This window comes from Oncorhynchus tshawytscha, linkage group LG07, assembly GCF_018296145.1.
Source record: "Oncorhynchus tshawytscha isolate Ot180627B linkage group LG07, Otsh_v2.0, whole genome shotgun sequence".
Lineage (NCBI taxonomy): Eukaryota > Metazoa > Chordata > Actinopteri > Salmoniformes > Salmonidae > Oncorhynchus > Oncorhynchus tshawytscha.
This window is the reverse complement of record NC_056435.1, coordinates 4,151,532-4,172,834: the sequence shown is the minus strand read 5'-3', so window position 1 is coordinate 4,172,834 and position 21,303 is coordinate 4,151,532. Positions and strand designations below refer to the sequence as shown.

Here is a 21,303-nt window from a genome sequence, read left to right as displayed (position 1 = left end):
TGGAGGATGTATACAAGAGCTATGTTTCATTATACTCCAAGCCTAAAGGTGGCAGTATTGTGACTGGACGTCTAGTCAACCATTTTTTTTTTGTAGGAAGGAGAAGCCCAGCGCATGCGTGACTGCACAAAAACGGACCATCGAAACACATTGACTTCTACGCTATATTACTTTCAAGAGTTATCCTACCTAAAGTAGTTTGAAATGTAATGTATTTGCCTTAATCTATGTTTGATATACTTTATAAAAGGCCGTATTTGTGTGATCGCTAGTGCAAATTCGTTGTTCTTCTGTGGTACTGTAGATTGTTGGCAATATTTCGCATGTAGCTGGCGGGAAGTGAAAATGTTATCATATATCTCCCTTTACGATATTTCCATCAATTAGCCACTGGAAGGTTTTTTTAACCAGGGCGTTCAGCACTTAATGTTTTTGAAAATCACGGTCGATTAATGTGAGGAAAGTACTTACACCGGGGCTTTTTCTGGATGGTAGCGTCCCACTGGAAGGATCCGCTGTGAGTCTGCTTTGTTTCTCAAACCATACATTTTATCTGCTCCCCCACAGGAGAATTGTATGTTTAACAATTGCAATGTGAGTTTTATTAATAGGTTACCAGTCTTCGATTAACAACCATCAGCTCCTTTTTTGACCCCTTTGAAGCGCTCTGACATTTCCACCACAATGTCTCAGTCAGAGACGTGTTGCATTTGTGGGGTGAGGTTTGTGAGGGGGCCCAAGGGTTACAACAGGAGGAAAGTCACCACGCTGACCAGCCCCAAGACCTTCCAGCTAGTCTTTCACATCACTCCTGATGACTCCTCCTTCCTCTGCTGGGTCTGTCTTGGTGTGCTCAGAAGGAAAACCAAGCAGGATGGGAAGCTTTGGACTTGGTCAGATTTGCCAACAAAAGTTGGCAGACCTCGAAAGCCCCGTGCCGAAATACCAAGCTCATCCACAACTTTACCCAATCAAACTCCAATTATAACCAACCCATCCTCTTTATCCATAGAAGAGTGCATTGCTTCTAAAAAAAACAAACGGAGGACAGTTCGTCAGTGGGACGGGGAAAAATGGACCACCTTGACTTCTTGTTCCCCAGAATCCCATTCAACAACCGTCAGACGACCTCCAACGCCCATAGCCCCAACCACACACTCTTCAACACCATCAAAACAAGTAAATTCCTCAGCATTATCAAGTCAAACTTCAAATCAGATCAGTTCCCTGTTCTCCTTTGGAGAGCGGACAACAAAAAGACATCCGAAGGCGCCCCAATCTACAACACACTCCACACTCCTGTCTCCGGTCCCCGTTGACGAAGGTATAAGGCCCAAGAAGAAGAAGCTCCCTTTCTCCAAGACTAAGCAGAGCTATGGGTTTGGACCTCATGCCAAGGCCCTGTATTACATGAACAGCCACCAGCACCTGAAGGCCTTCAGGTCCTTGATGAAGACCAAAGCTAGAGAAGCCATGACCCTTTTCCTCACCGAGGTCATCGCCCAGGAGGTAATTGTTGTCTTAACATAATTAATTTAAATAATGTATTTGTTTATAGGCTACCTGCAGTTTATGGCTCATCAGGTGTGAGTGTGTTGTTGTTGACGATAGATGTGTTTGGCAAAGAAATGTATGTGTCCATCTGTCTGATTTACCAGAGTAAGGTATTGATGAAGGACCAACGTGGGCCGCTGCGTCAGCCGCTGACTGAGGCAAGTGTGAGTGGGTTTTCCTGGGACACGGTTCTAGCGTGGGGGGAAGAAAAGGCCCCTATGACCCTGGCCTGTCTTAGGGCCATGTTCCCCAAACCCAACACCATCAGGACAGGGGTTATGATGGGAGCAAGGAAAACGAAACGGTGAGATGATCAAAGTATTTATGATCAAAGTATTTGTATTGTATGGGGGTCACAACAGTTAACTGGCTTTTATTAAAATATATACATTTAAAATTCTGTTTTGTACTTGAACTCAACCCTGGAAAATGGAGGGAAAAACAGGTTCCACAGGGCTGAATTATGTGACTGCTGTTCATTATTGACTTGCTCTCTGTGTGCATGAAAGGTTATAACATGTTCTCCGTTGATATCTTTTGAAGCCCGAGGACAGAAGAGGAGGCAGGTGATGTCGTCAGCCAGAGGGCGGGGCTTATCTTGGCCATCGTCCTCTACACCTCCATGCAGAAGTGCAACTTCATCCAGGCCTCTCTGGGGGTCGAGTTCTGGAAACAGGGCTGTCCTCTCAGTGTGTTCAAAGCCCTCAGTGCCCTGGGGGTGTGTCCCAGTGCTGCCTCCACCAGGAGACATGCAGAGAGGCTGATAACCGGCTTTGATCCACCTCAGCAGGACCGGACAGAGGGGGTGGAGGAGGAGCCTGGGGTAAGTTTTACTCCCTCAGGAGAAAGTGTTCTGTTTGTTTACTTATGTATTAAATGAGCTTTGAAAATAATTTCCCCTTGATTTGTTCTGGTGTGGTTCTAATTAATTTGTGGTCCCTGCAGGACTCCTTTTGTAGATCTGAGGATGAGAGTCGGACTCTGAGTTGTTCTGAAGAATATCCCAGTTCCTCCCCAACCCACTCTCTGAACTGGTTCTCGGACCAATCCCACTCCAGAGACGGGTAAGAACTATTTCCTGGAGGGGCTTCTAGTAGTGTAGTTGCTAAAAATTAGCAGTCCGTAGGTACACTTTTGGTAACCACAAAGTCTGTCCATAAAACTACCTCGCACAGAAAGGTGGGATTAACTGGAACTAATTTTGTGATTCTCATCTATTTATCCATGTGCGCTCAGGTCCTCGTCCGATCGGAGTTCCAGACCTGACTCCAGATCTCGCTCCAGGTGAGAGTCTGTGTTTTTGATGTGTTTGATGATGATCCCTATCTCCTTGTGCTCCCTGACCTTTGCCCTCTTGTGTTCACTGCAGGAGCGACGACTATCAAGGCCCTACTCAGAGGCCTGACTCCCGGGAGTACCAGAATCTGATCAAAGAACATGGTTACCACAAAGTCCAGAAGTAAGTTATAGAGAAGTGATCCTCTACGGAGCTGTAGTAACTGAATTTTGGTTGAGGACCTGCGTATACAGGTTCACTTCAACCATTTGCTCTTATCTCAAGGCACAAACCTACTAGTGTCTTCCTGTCCTTCTCATGCCTTCACAGACCTACATTGAGTCGATGGACGAAGAACAGTGAGGACAACAGGGAGGCAAAGGAAAAACCTGTTCAAAATCTCAAGAGAAGGATGATGACGAAAAGGAAACCTGCTCAATCGCCTCCAGTAGTAAACGCAACTGGCGCGCACCGATCAGACACGGAGACTTCTCAAGTAAGTAAGGTAAACATGGAAGTCGTTGAAACGTCTCAAGTAGACAACACACATATGGAACCCGTTCAACTCAGCGATACAAACAAGAAACCTGCTCATATAAGTGAGACAAATGTACAACTTGCTCAAATGTCGGAAATGAGCGAGACAAACATGGAACAAATTAAAATGCCCAAAAGAGGCAGGCCAAGGAAGGAACTTGCTCAAATGTCTGTAATGAGCGAGACAGTCATGGAACAAATGAAGATTCCTAAAAGAGGCAGGCCAAGAAAGGAACTTGCTCAAATGTCTGTAATGAGCGAGACAAACATGGAACAAATTATAATGCCCAAAAGAGGCAGGCCAAGGAAGGAACTTGTTCAAGTAAGCAAAACAAACATAGAACACACTCAAACTCCACAAATAACCGACACACACTTGGAACCTGTTCACAAGCTCAGAAGTCCAAGGAAGAAACCTGTCCAAACACCCCAGGTAACTGACATACAAAACAAACCCATTCAAGTAACCAATACAGATATTAAACTTGCTGAGACAAACAAAGAATCTGTTGTACAGGCCAAGAATGGGAGGCCAAAGAAGGGATTTGTTCAAATTCCACAATTAACCGACACTTGCATGGAACCCATTCCGGTAAGCGAGGTAAATGCGGACACCACTTTAATGCCCAGTAACATGAGATCAAGGAAGAGACCCAGACGAGTTCCCCAAGTATCCGGCACAAACCAGGAATTAACTCAAATGCCCAAAATAACCAAAATGAACAAGGAATCCTGCAAAATGCTTCAGAAAATGGACACACGCATGGCACCTGCTGTAACATCTAAAAGAGGGCGGACAAGGAAGGGGCCAATTGAAATGTCTCAAGAAACCGACTTAGACACAGAAGCCGGTCTAATGCCTCAAGCTGGTGAAATGAATCAGCAACGTGTCGAAGGACGGGAAACAAATAAAGAACCCGCGGAACCCCAACAACTCACTGGAAAGGCTAAAGTAAATCAGAGCAATAAAGTACCTGCAAAGACACCTGAAGAACTAGATCAAATGGAATTAATTCCAAAGCGCAAAAGAGGCAGGCCAAGGAAAGAACTTGCTCAAGTGATCAACACAAGCAAGGAAACCCCTTCAATGCATAAAATAAGCAAAACAGGCAAAGAACCTGCTCTTACCCGGGAGATAAAAATTATTGTCAATAGGATGGAAAGCTGTAGTGCTGCTGAAATGCCCCAAATACGTGAGATGAACAATGAACCTGTTCAAGTAAGTGCGGAAAACTTTGAACCTGTTCAAAGACTGAGTGGGAAGTCAATGGAGGGACTCGTTCAAATGCCCCAAGTAAGCTGCACGGACATGGAATCTGGTAAGTTAGGCAGGACCATCATGGAAACCACTTCAACTGCAAAAAGGACTGACAAAGAATCCGTTCAAAGGCCTCAAGCAAACGAAACAAAAGCAGAACTTGCTCAAACGTCTCAGATAATGGAAATGATAAAGGAACCCATTCAAATAACCAACACAGACAAGGAAACCGCTTCCGTGCCCAAAAGAAGCTGCACAGACATGGAACTTGCTAAAAGGTACAAAATGAGTGACTTTCAGACCCGGGTAATAAGAATAGTTGACACTAGGATGAGGGCAAACAAAGAATCGGTTTCAATTCCTCAAGTACACGACACAAACCAGGACCCTGAACCTGCTGCAACACCTGAAATAAGCGACACAAACAAACAATCCACGCGAGTGATCAGAATAGTTGTTAACAGGAGGATACCGGCAGACATATGTAGTCACACCCGGAAAAGCCTGGAGTGTCTGGCTGAGGTAGCAGCCAAATGTGCTCCATTAGATGTTAAATCTGCCGAAGAAGATGGCTAGGTAGGTAGACGCATGTTACTTATCATTATAACAAACTTCACAACATGACGTCTCAGGAAAGAAAATACAAATTGTGGAAGGGTATAACCCTAACCTGAGGGGTGGGGAATAGTCTGCCTTGTCTTCTTCTGTATTCGTTTTACTGTAATTGTACATACCAGGCCTTTGTTTTAGCAATTGTCTTCTCCACCTTGTTCATTTAATATGTACATAATCCCAGAAACCTTCGTGTTTTTGTCAGTGTCCACTGTGGATTTAATGTTAATCTTATCCCATTTTGTATTTAGTTGTTCTGATTGTACTTCTGTGGTTGTTGACAATGTAATAAAAATGTATGTGTTTTGTACAAAGGGAATTACTGCAGTCTTAGTATCCATGCTCATTTCAGGGTATTTGTTTTCATTACAAATGTCATTTGACTAAAAGCAGAGACTGTAAACCAAAACAGATTTGCCCACCAATCTTTAAGATAGAAAATAAATTGTTATAAAACAACCACAGCGTTTATCTTGACTCAAGGCTTTTCCTTTCATACAGTTTTTGATGTATACATTCTTGCAATAATATCCTGTGGTAATACTTGTGATCATTTTGTGTATATTACTGTTGTCTCGTAAAAATGAAGCTCACAGAATAAACAGTACAATTGTATACATGGATATCAATGCTTCATAATAAAACATATTTGAAACTAGAAAAACAACCACAGTGAGATTCAAGCCTCAGGCATAAACAACAGAACCAGTGGCCTGGTCCATATCCCTGGAGCTAGTCCACGGCGCCATCAAGGGTAGGGGCAACCTTGTTTTTTTTCACATATTTAAAGCTGTTCAATCAGTTAGTCATTTCAAATGTTGTTAGGTTAGAAAGTGATAAGTGAAGTGTATATTGGGTAAGGTTGGAAAACAACAGTTGAAATCCAGAAGGTAAATGTTGACCTTTTGGTTGCACACATCCAGATGATGCTGCGTACCATTTTGGGCAATGACGCTGTAGGTGTGATCTAGGTGTAAAAGCCTTTCCTAATATTTGACTCAGACCCTCGATCACACCTACAGCAGCATCAATCAATCCAATGTATTTATAAAGCCCTTTTTACATCGGCCAATGTCACAAAACCCAGACTAAAACACCAAACAGCAAGCACCGTGGCTAGCAAAAACTCACTAGAAAGGCAGGAACCAAGGAAGAAACCTAGAGAGGAACCAGGCTCTGAGGGGTGGCCAGTCCTCTTCTGGCTGTGCCGGGTAGAGATAACAGTACGTGGCCAAGATGTTCAAACGTTCATATATGACCAGTAGGGTCAAATAATAATAATTACAGTGGTTGTAGAGGGTACAACTGGTCAGCACCTCGGGAGTAAATGTCAGTTGGCTTTTCATAGCCGATAATTCAGAGTTTGAGACAGCAGGTGAGGTAGAGAGAGAGAGAGTGTCAAAAACATCAGGTCCGGAACAAGGTAGCACATCCGGTGAACAGGTCAGGGTTTCATAGCCACAGGCAGAACAGTTGAAACTGGAGCAGCAGCACGACCAGGTGGACTGGGGACAGCAAGGAGTCATCAGGCCAGGTAGTCCTAGGGCTCAGATCCTCAGAGAGAGGAGAGAATTAGAGGGACCATACTTAAATTCACACAGGACACCGGATAAGACAGTAGAAATACTCCAGATATAACAGACTGACCTTAGTCCCCCGACATATAAACTATTGCAGCATAAATACTGGAGGCTGAGACAGGAGGGGTTGGGAGACACTGTGGCCCAGTCCAACGATACCCCCGGACAGGGCCAACCAGGCAGGATATAACCCCACCCACTTTGCCAAGGCACAGCCCCCACACCACTGAAGGGATATCAACAAACCACCAACTTACTATTCTGAGACAAGGCCGAGTATAGCTCACGAAGATCTCCCCCACAGCACGAACCTGAGGGTGGCGCCAACCCAGACAGGAAGATCACATCAGATCTCACACCTTGTAGGGACAGCATGAAAGAGCACCAGTAAACCAGTGACTCAGCCCCCATAATAGGGTTAGAGGCAGAGAATTCCAGTGGAGAGAGGGGAACTGGCCAGGCAGAGAGACTCACATGGGTAGGCAGACCATTCCATAAAAATGGAGCTCTATAGGAGAAAGCCCTGCCTCCAGCTGTTGGTTTAGACATTCTGACCGTGACCGTAGCGTACGTGTAGGTATGTACGTCAAGGAGCAAGCCCACGTAATGCTTTGTAGGTTAGTAGTAAAACCTTCAAATCTCTTGTTCAGATATCGGTAAGTGGACTGGAGGTAGTGCATGAAACGGATAACGAATCCAGTTGTTTGTGTCATCCGTTTCGGGAAAGTACCTGCGTAATTGCGCACCCAACTGACTCATGTGCTTCACTATATGACATTTGACATTGTCCGTAAACTTGAGTTAATTTCCACACAAAAAAAGTCATACAATGATGGAAAGACCTGTGTGTTGTCCTTGTTAATGCAGACAGAGAAGAGCTCCAACTTCTTAATCAAAGCCTGAATTTTGTCCCGCACATTGAATATAGTTGCGAAAAGTCGCTGTAATTCAGATCATTCAAGGGTGGAAAAACATCACCCAGATAGGAGAGTCGTGTGAGAAACTCGTCATCACGCAAGCGGCCAGACAAGTGAAAACTTTAAACTAGTCGCTCAATAAAAAATAAAAAACGGTCAATACTTCTCCCCTTGATAACCAGCGCACTTCTGTAAGATGTAAAAGCGTTACATGGTTGCTGCACATATCATTGCATAGTGCAGAAAATACACAAGAGTTCAGGGGCCTTGCTTTAACAAAGTTAACCATTTACACTATAGTGTCCAAAACGTCTTTCAAGCTGTCAGGCAGCAAGAGCCTCTCCGTGGATGCTGCAGTGTACCCAAAGTGGCGTCGGGGAGCAACTGCTTGCACACGCGTTACCACTCCACTATGTCTCCCTGTCGTGGCTTTTGCGCCATCAGTACAGATACCAACATGAGCAGCAGCTACGTTTAGCTACATACGGACTGTTAGTGGAATTCCCGTGAGAGTAACGGTTAATGTGATTGGATGTTAATTATTTGACTAGGCTACCTGTATTTGACATTGTGTTATTTCGCTGAAGACTAGATGGTTTAATTTTATTTTTGGCAGTGAAACAAGGCTACTCAGGCGGGAGAAAAAAACTCACCCAAATGTATAGCCCCGTTAGAAAATATTAAATGGACTGTTTGAAAATGTGAATCACATTTTTATTTGGCGTAGCCTCGACAGCATTGGGGGTACGCGTACCCCAGTTGGGAATACCTCATCTAGGTTAAATTGAGTTCCTCAGCTAGGTGGTTAGGTGGAGGGAGTCTGGAAGGGCATCTAGGAATCTTTGGGTTGTCTGAGAATTTCTAGCACGGCTTTTGATGATCCTTGGTTGGAGTCTGAGCAGATTATTTGTTGCGATTGCAAACGTAATAAAATGGTGGTTCGATAGTCCAGGATTATGAGGAAAAACATTAAGATCCACAATATTTATTCCACGGGACAAAACTATGTCCAGAGTATGACTGTGGCAGTGAGTAGGTCCGGAGACATGTTGGACAAAACCCACTGAGTTGATGATGGCTCTGTGGACTTTTCCATGTGAATATTAAAGTCACCAAAAATTATAATATTATCTGCCATGACTACAAGGTCCGATAGGAATTCAGGGAACTCAGTGAGGAACACGGCATATGGCCCAGGACGCCTGTAAACAGTAGCTATAAGTAGTGATCAAGTAGTCTGCATAGATTTCATGACTAGAAGCTCAAAAGATGAAAACGCAGTCATTTTTTTTTTTTGGTATTGTAAATGTCAGCAACACCTCCACCTTTGCGGGATGCACAGGGGAAATGGTCACTAGTGTAACCAGGAGAGGCCTCATTTAACACAGTAAATGAATCAGGCTTAAATCATGTTTCAGTCAGGCCAGTCACATCAAGATTATGATTAGTTCATTAACTATAACTGCCTTGGAAGTGAGGGATCTAACATTAAGTAGCCCCATTTTGAGATGTGATATCACAATCTCTTTCTATAATGACAGGAATGGAGGTCTTTATTCCAGTGAGATTGCTAAAGCGACCACCTCCATGTTTAGTTTTGCCCAACCTAAATCAAGGCACAGACAGTCTCAATAGGGATAGCTGAACGGACCACACTGACCGTGCTTGTGGCAGACTCCACTAAGCTGGCTAACAGCCTGCTGCCTGGCCTGCACACTCTCTCATTGTGGAGCAAGAGGAGTTAGAGCCCTCTCTATGTTCATAGATAAGATGAGAGCACCCCTCCAGGTAGGATGGAGTTCGTCACTCCTCAACAGGCCAGGCTTGATCCTGGCTTGGGCCAATTATCTACAAATGATATATTTTGGGAGGGGCAGAAAACAGTTTTCAACCAGCAATTGAGTGTGTGATCTGTCGGTATGATCGAGGCATAAGCTCCACCCCACTGATAATTGTGCTAGAAAACAGATAGGCCGGTATTCAAGGCGTTACACAGAAAAGCAGTAAGGTTTACCAATTCCTATAGCCTTACACATTCTTCACAGAATGTTCACCAGTTTGCAACACACTAAGTACAGGAGACATGAAGAAAGTAATGACGGACAAATAAATTGAAAATATGCAGTTTTATTGCTTGGAATACTGCAGACTTAAAATCATGGTACACCCATACACACAGCACTGAACTAGGGTAGAGCTTCTAGCTCTTCTCCCGAACATACAGCAGGAAGAAGTTACCCCCTAACCACTGATAAAGGGTGAGATATTTTTTAATCAACCTAAAGGTTAAGGTTAGAATTGGGGGTAAGGTAATCAGATTCTAGAGCTGCATTTACCTTGGGCCCTCTCCCCTAGAGCCTATCGTGCACTAAATATCACTGTACTTCAACACATCTACCCATTAAAAAGGAGCCTGGTGATACAAAATACAGATCAGATGGATTAAACAGGGTTCTCCCTAAAGAATGTAAGAGGGGGCGCTGCGCCACCTTGTGGTCTGGCAGCGCCACTATATAAAAAAACAACCCCACCAAAATTTGCTAAAGATGGCAGGAAATGGGAATTACAGGTGTTCGCTGTACTCAGCAGCACCACCGCCTTTAAAAATCCTGGGGAGAACCCTGGATTAACGAATCGACGGCTTCTCTCAACACAACTGCAAGATTGACAGAAAGAACAGAAATCCACCAACTGAACATATTTAACTAAAATAAACAAAAAAATGACTGTTTATCAAGTTCACAATTACATCCTTTACCATTTCCCAAATATGCACTCCACATCCACCCCCCTGGCCCTAAACTCCACATCCACCCCCTGGCCCTAAACTCCACATCCACCCCCTGGCCCTAAACTCCACATCCACCCCCTGGCCCTAAACTCCACATCCACCCCCTGGCCCTAAACTCCACATCCACCCCCTGGCCCTAAACTCCACATCCACCCCCTGGCCCTAAACTCCACATCCACCCCCTGGCCCTAAACTCCACATCCACCCCCTGGCCCCAACCCCACAAAAAGTATAATCTTGCTCCTCTTCTCCCTCTGCTCAGTAGTGGCCTGTGGAAACAGGAGGGAGACATTTAGACATTGAGGCCCAACCACGGAGTCACTAGTATATTAGCCGTCAAGTTAACCATGTTAAGCGGTGCTAAGTCTGGTTGACTTACGTGGGGAGTAAGACCGCGAGCGGGAGCGAGACCGGTAGGCCCCTCGGCTGTAGTACGGGGACGGAGACCTGCGTCTGGAGAGACAACACACAATAAGCATCCACCAACCAACTGCCCCAGTCCTGCTTAGCAACCACTAACTATAAGATCCAGGCCAGGTGTCTCACCTGTAGGACCTGTAGCACTCTCGGTCGTCATAGCGATCGTAGCCACGGTCGTAGCCTCTGTCGTAACCACGGTCACCGCCGCGGTCGTAATCCTTCGAGCTACGGCGAGATGAGCTTGAGCTGGGGCCGCCACTTCCTCCTCCTCCACCGCCTCCTCCACCGCCTCCGCTGCTGCTGCTGCCGCCGCCGCCACCACTGAAAAACACACGGTTAGAGGATTCACTGAATATACAACATGTGTGTGCATCGCGTGGGCCATCCCAGATGCGTGAGTCTAAGAGAGCCGGTCACTCACTATGTGGGCCGTCCCATGTATATCCCAGGAGTGGGAGTGTGTGGTCGTTTAGTGATGGAGAAATCGACCCTGATCCTCCGTCCATCCAACTCCATTCCGTTAGCTCTCTCCTTAGCCTGAAACAGAGAGGGAGGGTGGAGGAGTGGGACAAAGATGTTTAGAGAAGAGTATTCCCCTTCAACACCATGCTCACTCAAAAGTTCTGATTCTTCTCTGTTCTTCCTCTGCAATATCCCCTTCCTCCCTCCCTGCATTCCTACCTCATTGGCGTCCTCTCGGACTTCGAAGTAGACGAAGGCGAAGCCGCGGGAGCGTCGTGACTGCTGGTCGTAGACGATGCTGACGTCAGCCAGGGGGCCGTACTTGGAGAACACGTCTCTCAGGTCTCTCTCTGTGGTGTACAGGCTCAGACCAAACACACCGAGGCAGCAGTTCGGGTCCGGGTTGGCCTATAGAGGAGGATTGTGAGAAGGATAGAGGTTGTGTGTGGGGTTTGCCGAAGAGAGTCTCGTCTCCAGAGGTGCGTGTGTGTGTATATACGTACCCGGTTGCCAATGTGCCTGCGGCGGTTGGACATGGGGGAGTGGCTGTGGCTCCGACGACGGCGGTATTCCCCGCTTCGGGAACGGCTACGGGAACGGCGGCGGTGGGAACGGGAGCGAGAGCGGGAATAATGCCTGCGGGAGCTCCTATGGGAACGAGACCTGGGGAAAATAAAATAAAGACCACGTTAAGAACATTTAAAGCAGGGTTTCCAACTGGTGGCTGATTTCTTTAGATTTTCCCATGAAATACATGCAGTTACACCTCCAGTTGACTCAAATGATGCCAATTAGCCTATCAGAAGCTTCTAAAGCCATGACATCATTTTCTGGAATTTTCCAAGCTGTTTAAAGGCAGAGTCAACTTAGTGTATGTGAACTTCTGACCCACTGGAATTGTGATACAGTGAATTATAAGTTAAATAATCTGTCTAAACAATTGTTGGAAAAATTACTTGTGTCGTGCACAAAGTAGATGTCCTAACCGACTTGTCAAAACTATAGTTTGTTAACATGAAATTTGTGGAGTGGTTGAAAAATGAGTTTTAATGACTCAAACCTAAGTGTATGTAAACTTCTGACTTCAACTGTATACGTGATCTTATAGAAATGTATCATCTGTTTGGACTGCGTGCGGTCAATTTGCAGTCTACAAATGATTTGTAATTATGTTCCGGCCCCCTGACCATCCGCTAAAGAAAGAAATCAGCCCACAGCAGAATCTAGTTGATGGTCCCTGATTTAAAGAGTTTAGATACAAAAACAACATGAATAAAGCCATAACACAAAACAAGCTCTTTATGTGGACCTGAACAAAAATACACGCTACGCTACCCAGCAGCTCCCAAAAGAGTCACCACAAAACCTCCTTGGAGCTGGGGTTCTTACCTGGACTTAGAGCGGGATCGGGAGTGGGACTTAGACCTGGAGTGTCTGGAGCCATCTTTGGAGCGGGCTGGGGAATGGGCCGGGGAACGGCTGGCAGACTTCCCAGAACCCCTTGGGCTCACACTCCTGGAAGCGGACCGCGAATCCTGATCGGGCCAGATACACATAAATACAGGTCAGAATCAAAAACAGAAACAGTCAGGATAGAGAGAGAGGAGGTACAGAAGGAACCTCGCTCAAACCTGCTACAGGCCCCTCTTATATTTCAGCTCCAGTAGTTTGAGAAAAAAAATCATAGCATTTCATTAACAACAGGTATTTGTTGTAACTAGATCTGCCTGTTACAGGCGACCAAAGGAAATCATATAGGCTTAAAGTATGTGTTAATCTAGTTAATCTTAACACAGGTCTATGATGAGCGGATTGTTCTCTTACACTCTAGGCAGCGTAGCAGAGTTTAACCTTGCGTGTTGAGGACTAGGTAATGTGTCTGAGATGGAGGAACAGTTGGCATGCATGCTTAAGAAGTGTTTCTCACGCCATCCCTCAGGGGGACCCCACTGTTGCACATTTCCGTTTTAGTACACCTGATTCAATTTGAGAAAGAGCTTGAGATTTTGTTGAATCAGGTGTACCAGTGGTGGAAGAGAACAAACAGGTGTAATGACTGGGGGTCCTTGAGGAATGGCTTGGGAAACACTGCTTTAGAAAACAGAAGGAGAGGGAGAGAGAAATAGGATTGTAGTAATAACATAGCAGGCTATAGGGAATTAACCATACCCCCGAACACTTCTCATAACTTCATCACTTCTTTAACTTCATAACTTCAAAACAACCATCTCTTTTCTTCTTTCTTCCGTTTCACACCATTTCTGACTTCATTTTTCTCTCCTCTTCCCCCACTTCCTTCCTCCCATTTGATTTCTGCCATTACATCACTCTACCAGTGGACAGCGTGGCCGCTCGCTTCTGCCAGCTTCATTTTACATTAGCATGCATCAACACCATCAGCTTCATCAAATATGCCCTTTAACAACTTCAAACTTCATATCTGAAACTTCTTCCGCCATTTTGCTTCTTCCCAACTCAACCTTAACGAAAAACAGACAAGGATGATAAAAAGGGTTGATTTTTTTATAAGAGCTACAGAGGTCAAAATGTGCAAAAACCAGACTCGTAAACACTCAAATCAGACTAAATAAGTTGGCTCACCTGAAAAGCATTAAATCAAAGCAATGTTAAGGAAACATGTATATTGATTTCTCTGAAATACACAACATCAGAATATGATGAAGACTAGAAATGTTATAAAATCATGGTGTTCTTTAATCCTAGTCCGAGGGTCACACAAGGTGTGCAGGCTTTTGTTCCAGCCCAGTACTAGCACATCTGGTTCGTCAAGCCCTTGGACCAAGATTGAAGAACTGCTATGGTACATCTGAGCGAGGGTTTAAAGTAAATTAGCTACTCCTTTCAATGCCCCATTCAGTATTACATTTGTTCATGTGCGACTTTAAAGAAAAATGGCTTTTGCAGAAGGACCATTACAGTGCAACTAAATATAGGACTAACAACTTTAGAAAAGAGACAGTACTCTCACACGGGTGGTGCCATGTTGAAGAGCTTGATACATTATAACTGGCTAATGAATGGCTACAGAGTTTACGCCGGATAATGTGATATAACCAGATGGTTGGTGTCCATTACTGGGCCTATTGAAGAGGCCCTATACAAACCGCCGCCATAGATTTTTCAACTAACCTGTTCTCTGTGATACTTTTCCCCTGAATCGAGAACAAACAAGTATCTTTAGAAAGCCTGTTTTGAATTGCCGGCAGCTCTACAAAAACCAGCGAAAACTCAAAAGATAATAAATCCATGTTCTATACCGTGCAAGATGGTTCCTCGCCAGCTTAGCTGGCGCACATCTAGGATTTCCCAGCATCTTTGCAGAAACTAGTAGTTTCTATGCAACGCGGCCATGTGTAGAAGTAGATGACAGCGCATTATATAGCGCGACCAAAACAAAGAACTACACACATGCTAAAAGCATATCTCACTCCATACAAAACATGGATTTATAATTTTTCTGAATGTGTGTTTTTTGTATAACCACCTGCAACTGACATTTCTAAGATACTTTCTTCGTTCTCAATTCGGTGGAAAAAGTATTGCCAAGAACAGGTCAGTTGAAAAATCTACGGTGGCGGTTTGTATGCACAGGGGCGGCAGGTAACCCAGTGGTTAAAGCGCTGGACTTGTAACCCGAAAGGTTGCAAGATCGAATCCCCGAGCTGACATGGTAAAAATCTGTCTTTCTGCCCCTGAACAAGGCAGTTAACCCTACTGTTCCTATGCCGTCATTGTAAATAAGAATTTGTTCTTAACTGACTTGCCTAGTTAAATAAAGGTCAAAATAAATAAATCACGCTCCAATAGGGCAGAAGTCCATGTGTTGTTGAGATTCTGGATGGCCATTGGTCAGATTGCTAGCAACAATAAAAAGATGCTGCCATGTGGGGAATCGTAGGTTGTTATTGCTACCATGTCTTGTTTTGACTCATGTCACATCTATGCTAATATGGCTAAAATTCCCTAGCTAACCAACAACTGTAATGATGCATGAGAGACAAGTGCTCATTGTGCAAATATATTTATGTTTTCAATAAACAGTGGAGATGAAATATAGTTTAGATGTCAACAATCTATAGGCTGGTTCATACTTTGTCAACAATCTATAGGCTGGTTCATACTTTGTCTATCAACAATCTATAGGCTGGTTTATACTTTGTCTATCAACATGTCTTTAGACAATTTGAATGCGACAAGTGTCGCTAGTCAAAACACTTAATTTATACTCCGTGGACATAGCAGCGGGAAGATGTGTGTGTGTGTATATATATATATATATATTTTTTTTTAAATATATACAATTTGCCCTCGCTACAGCGGTCCGTTAATACAGTACTAGTAAAGGCCAGTGTACTACTTTTGTGGAAAAAAATCTCTATATATAAAAATACAAAACGTTTCCATGGTGATTTAATGGGAAATACTTAGAAATAACTATGAAAACTGCCACTGATTGTCTCCGGGGAAGGTAGATATTAAAATTAAGTCTTAGCTTTGTAAATTAATAAATATATAGACCTAATTTAGTTTTGTATTCCGCAGATTTCCTTTCAGAAAACCCCATGTTATCACACAGGAACCTGCAGCGACTAGCTAGCTTGTCCGTTGACGTTTGAAGGCTGCGCAGTGAGAGAGTTCTATTGAGCAGTGACCACTTTTTGACCATGGCCATAATAACATTCTATTCACTCTAATAATTCAAATTTCTCAGAGTAAATAGTCTACCTTGTGAATGATATGGTAGAAACAGAGTTTGGACTATTGATGCAATTCTCTATTGAATGCATATATATTTTATAAACATTGAATAAAATAATTATGGATGTACACCCTAAATAATGAATAAAAATGTGCTTTATTTAAGACATTGACAGCTATGATATGGTCATTATTTGAACTGGCTAGCCAGCTAGCTAGCTAACAAGCTAGAAACTAACAAAAACATTGTTTAGAAAGTTACTTTTAGTTGCTTGGTTTGCTAGATTGAAATATACTGCATTACATTTTTAAAGAGATGGGTTTATGATTGAGTGTAGTCTGGCCCAGGAGTGTGAAGGTGAACGGAAAGGCTCTGGAGCAACGAACCGCCCTTGCTGTCTCTGCCTGGCCGGTTCCCCTCTTTCCACTGGGATTCTCTGCCTCTAACCCTATTACAGGGGCTGAGTCACTGGCTTACTAGGGCTCTTTCCTACCGTCCCTAGGAGGGGTGCGTCACTTTAGTGGGTTGAGTCACTGATGTGATCTTCCTGTCTGGGTTGGCGCCCCCCCCTTGGGTTGTGCCGTGGCGGAGATCTTTGTGGCCTATTCTCAGCCTTGTCTCAGGATGGTAAGTTGGTGGTTGAAGATATCCCTCTAGTGGTGTGGGGGCTGTGCTTTGGCAAAGTGGGTGGGGTTATATCCTTCCTGTTTGGCCCTGTCCGGGGGTGTCATCGGATGGGGCCACAGTGTCTCCTGACCCCTCCTGTTTCAGCCTCCAGTATTTATGCTGCAGTAGTTTATGTGTCAGGGGGCTAGGGGTCAGTTTGTTATATCTGGAGTACTTCTCCTGTCCTATCCGGTGTCCTGTGTGAATTTAAGTATGCTCTCTCTAATTCTCTCTTTCTCTTGGAGGACCTGAGCCCTAGGACCATGCCTCAGGACTACCTGACATGATGACTCCTTGCTGTCCCCAGTCCACCTGGCCGTGCTGCTGCTCCAGTTTCAACTGTTCTCCCTTATTATTATTGGACCATGCTGGTCATTTATGAAAATTTGAACATCTTGGCCATGTTCTGTTATAATCTCCACCCGGCACAGCCAGAAGAGGACTGGCCACCCACATAGCCTGGATTCTCTCTAGGTTTCTTCCTAGGTTTTGGCCTTTCTAGGGAGTTTTTCCGAGCCACCATGCTTCTACACCTGCATTGCTTGCTGTTTGGGGTTTTAGGCTGGGTTTCTGTACAGCACTTTGAGATATCAGCTGATGTACGAAGGGCTATATAAATAAATTTGATTTGTTTATTGGTGTTAAAAATACAGCAGTTATGCTATTTTGGACCACCAGGCAGCTATTGTCTTGCAGCCTGTCATTATTGTGATTGCTGTCATGCAGCCTGTTATTTTCCATTTATACTTTTTCATAATGACAAGTTTGATGTCAGACAACAATCGGATGTTAATGATGTCACTGCAACAACTGTCTCCATACATGTCGATAGACATTGTTGGTTGTTTTTGCGACAAAAATGACGCGTGCGCACCTATGTCGAGAGACAAACTGTAAACCAGCCTTAGAATTAAGCCAACCCCTTCTATTTCGCTCCATAGCTGCGCACGCGTCAGTTTTGTCGCAAAAACAACCAACCCGTCTATTGGTATCTATGGGAGACACCCAGTTAAATCGACCGGCACTGACTTTTTCCCCCCCTTATGGTAAACGGTCTGGGTGAACCATCTTCATTTATCCACCATTTTTTGTTATGTTACATTATCTGGCGTACAATCTGTAATTAGCTAAGTGACTGCAGCAGTAAGTGAGGACAAAGTTAAACATTCTAGCCGTAAACCACTTCGCTAGTTAGCAACTAATCTATAGTTAGTTATATATTTCATTCACCTGCAATGATGAGTAAATGTACATTGGTAACTGTTTCTCGACAGCAATTAGCTAACGTTACAACAGCTGCAAACCACTTGGCCTGATTGGGGTAACATATGCTACCTTTAAATTACAAAATACACTGAAAATACATTAAATGTTAACATAAATGAGTAACTGGACATTAAATTAGAAAATATAAACGGTACAAAATCCATACAGTCGATGCAAATCAATGCCATTAACTACATCATGGTTGTGCTAACTAACGTTAGCCGCCTAGCTAGGCAAAATGGCGTCGTTGAGTCTGCTCATTTTAGGGCAAGAATAGATCTTCGGTAGTTCGTGGTTGATAATACGCACCCGCTCGCCAAAATCCTTTTCGTTGTCGCTCATTTCTCGTCGATAGAAACTTAAATGATAGATAATTAACTGGTTTATTTAGTTAGCTAATAATGTTATCAAGTGAAGCGAAACACTGCTACTCGCCTCCGTTTCGTTAGAACCGTATTCAATGAGTCAAAAGCGGATGTGACGCTTGTACAACCACAATGAGTAGACGGGAAAGTCTAAACCAGATAGGAAGAGTGGCCCAATTTGGCGGAAAAACGGTCTCCCTCCAACAGGTGGAGTTTTTTCCTTGTTTCGCCCACCAAACAAGGAGTTTTTGTATGGAGGACAATGAATGGCTCATTTAAGTTGCTACGAGTGTACGGATATAGGCAGGCCACGTGACAGCCCAGCAACTTTGAGAAAAAACACTTTATATCGGATATGGCTATGCATATTCATGTTATAAGGCTAGTAGCATAGAGTGTCCCGACATTGAATACCCGAGATTGACATCAACAACCCTCATCAAATACTCAAAAACGGATTACAATAATGAGATGTCTCCTCTCCACCAATCCAAAGAAAGGCGGGAGCTAGACAGCCCACGGTGCCGCTTTGTGGACAACGACATTGTTAGGGTAGAGAGACGTATATCAGTATATTCATAATCTTTGGTAGGGACGTCCCAAGGATCCCAGATAGCACTAAATGTGTTGATCCAGAGATAAACTACACAAAAATATGTACAATTTTTTTATACAAAATGTTAGTTTTTCCAGCTGGATTAACATTATTGACCTTTCATTAAACGACAAGTGCAATGTTCAGGATGTAATAATGTAAAGTGAACTGATAATCACATTCTTCGGGTTTTCTGAATGTTCAGCTTTAGTGCAGACACTTTGAACAGTCCCAAGTCGTTGCATTTACCAGGGAGTCAAACTAAGAAAATCCGTTTGAATACATGTAAAACTGATACCAAGGTACCACAACTGACCATGGTCTTAACCAGTAGAGAACAACCTCTGCTTGAGAGACTTTTTTAATAGAAATCAAATGTAGACATACAGTATCTATGTACAACTCTTGGTTCTGAAATCTAACATTGTTTTATGAAATATTATTCACCAACATAATTTTACAAAAGAAACAACAAATAAAGAGAGAAACCATTTCTTCAGCAAAACGTCTGGTAAAAAAATATTGAAACAGGAGTCTTTGTGTACTGTGCACTGGTGTGTGTGTTTAAGTATCCATAGGATGTCCGAATCTGGTAGGTCAGAACGTCCATTGCGTCCCATGTTTCAGTAGCCTCCATGTCCACTTCCCTTATTGGGGGCATTTGAGAGACTTCTTTGTTTGTGTCTGGGGTTTGAGGAACATCTTTGTTTGTGGCTGCTATTTGAGCAAATTCTTTGTTTGTGTCTGTATTTTGGCAGCTTTGTTTATCCTCCTCTTCTTGGGCTGTAACTACAGTGTGATTTATTTGCCTGTTGTGTTTTGCGCTTCTGAGGTAGTTCATTGTTTGTTATTTTTTGGGATGTTTGAGCAAGTTTCTTTATTGTCTTTCCTTTTGGAGGCTTTGGTTCTTCAGCGGGTGTTTTCCAATGGGCCAGCAAAGTCCTGAGGAGACATGAGTCATGGGCAGACGTTTTTCCTGGTCAAGTCATGTGGTCAAGGAAAGACTCTGGGCACTACTCATGAGCAGGAACAACTCTGGGCCCTGCACATGAGGAGGAGAGCAAGACGTATTTTTTAGTTTATGAGCAGATGTCCAAAGACATCTGGAGGACTACAGGATTATTAAACACTGACGTCTGTCCTCTGTAGTAGACTCTGTCTTTGCACGTTGTGGTTGGTCAGATGCAGAACGTCATACAATACCATGCAAAAGTATGGACACCTACTCATTCAAGTTTTTATTTATTTATTTGTACTATTTTCTACATTGTATAATAACAGTAAAGACATCAAAACTATGAAATAACACATGGAATCATGTAGTAACCTTGCTTCCACAGCATTCTTCAGCGATACGCCATCCCATCTGGTTTGCGCTTAGTGGGACTCTCATTTGTTTTTCAACAGGACAATGACCCAAAACAAACCTCCAGGTTGTGTAAGTGCTATTTGACCAAGGAGGAGAGTGATGGTGCTGCATCAGATGACCTGGCCTCCACAATCACCCAACCTCAACCCAATTCAGATGGCTTGGGATGAGTTGGACCGCAGAGTGAAGGAAAAGCAGCCAACAAGTGCTCAGAATATTTGGGAACTCCTTCAAGATGGTTGGAAAAGCATTCCTCATGAAGCTGGTTGAGAGAATGCCAAGAGTGTGCAAAGCTGTCATCAAGGCAAAGGGTGGCTACTTTGAATAATATAAAATTGAAAATATATTTTGATTTGTTTAACAGTTTTTTGGTTACAGCATGATTCTATTTGTGTTATTTCATAGTTTAAAATATATATATATATATTCTACAATGTAGAAAATAGTTAAAATAAAGAAAAACCCTTGAATGGGTAGGTGTGTCCAAACTTTTGATTGGTACTGTATGTCTTAGGGTCGTTTCTGCTAAACGGACACATGAGGGATTAGGGAAGGGATATCTTCCACTACCTCTCTTATCAACTGAGGTGCATGAGGACAATGGAACTAAATAAAAAAGCATATTCATTGTTAAAAGCAGAACCAACGCATGAGGCTTTTATACATTTCATGAGAGATTAGGAACATTTCGGGTAATTCTGATCTCATATACAGTTGAAGTCGGAAGTTTACATACACTTAAATTGGACTCATTAAAACTCGTTTTTCAACCACTCCACAAATTTCTTGTTAACAAACTATAGTTTTGGCTAGTCGGTTCGGACATTTACTTTGTGTATGACACAAGTCATTTTTCCAACAATTGTTTACAGACAGATTATTTCACTTATAATTCACTGTATCACAATTCCAGTG

The 21,303-nt window shown here is 43.5% G+C and overlaps 2 protein-coding genes across 3 annotated transcripts; one reads left to right on the top strand and one right to left on the bottom strand.

Annotated features, from left to right (window-relative positions):
- Window positions 1-115: 115 nt before the first annotated feature.
- On the top strand, window positions 116-5,706 carry LOC112253714. The gene is made up of 8 exons (XM_024425675.2): window positions 116-517; window positions 664-1,509; window positions 1,659-1,858; window positions 2,098-2,377; window positions 2,500-2,618; window positions 2,791-2,838; window positions 2,924-3,013; window positions 3,161-5,706. The coding sequence occupies exons 2-8, from the start codon at window positions 685-687 to the stop codon at window positions 5,199-5,201; spliced, it is 3,603 nt and encodes a 1,200-aa protein (XP_024281443.1). The 5' UTR covers window positions 116-517; window positions 664-684; the 3' UTR covers window positions 5,202-5,706.
- A 5,000-nt stretch (window positions 5,707-10,706) lies between these two features.
- On the bottom strand, window positions 10,707-18,549 carry LOC112253713 (transformer-2 protein homolog alpha). Of its 2 annotated transcripts, none has more exons than XM_024425672.2 (8): window positions 18,369-18,549; window positions 12,797-12,942; window positions 11,911-12,070; window positions 11,627-11,815; window positions 11,367-11,482; window positions 11,072-11,266; window positions 10,905-10,978; window positions 10,707-10,794 (listed from the first exon to the last, which is right to left on the bottom strand). In XM_024425672.2, the coding sequence occupies exons 1-8, from the start codon at window positions 18,399-18,401 to the stop codon at window positions 10,784-10,786; spliced, it is 924 nt and encodes a 307-aa protein (XP_024281440.2). In that variant the 5' UTR covers window positions 18,402-18,549; the 3' UTR covers window positions 10,707-10,783. The 2 variants fall into 2 exon arrangements, with proteins under 2 accessions (XP_024281440.2, XP_024281441.2); XM_024425673.2 differs by having other exon boundaries at window positions 12,797-13,887; window positions 18,369-18,541.
- Between the last annotated feature and the right edge of the window lie 2,754 nt (window positions 18,550-21,303).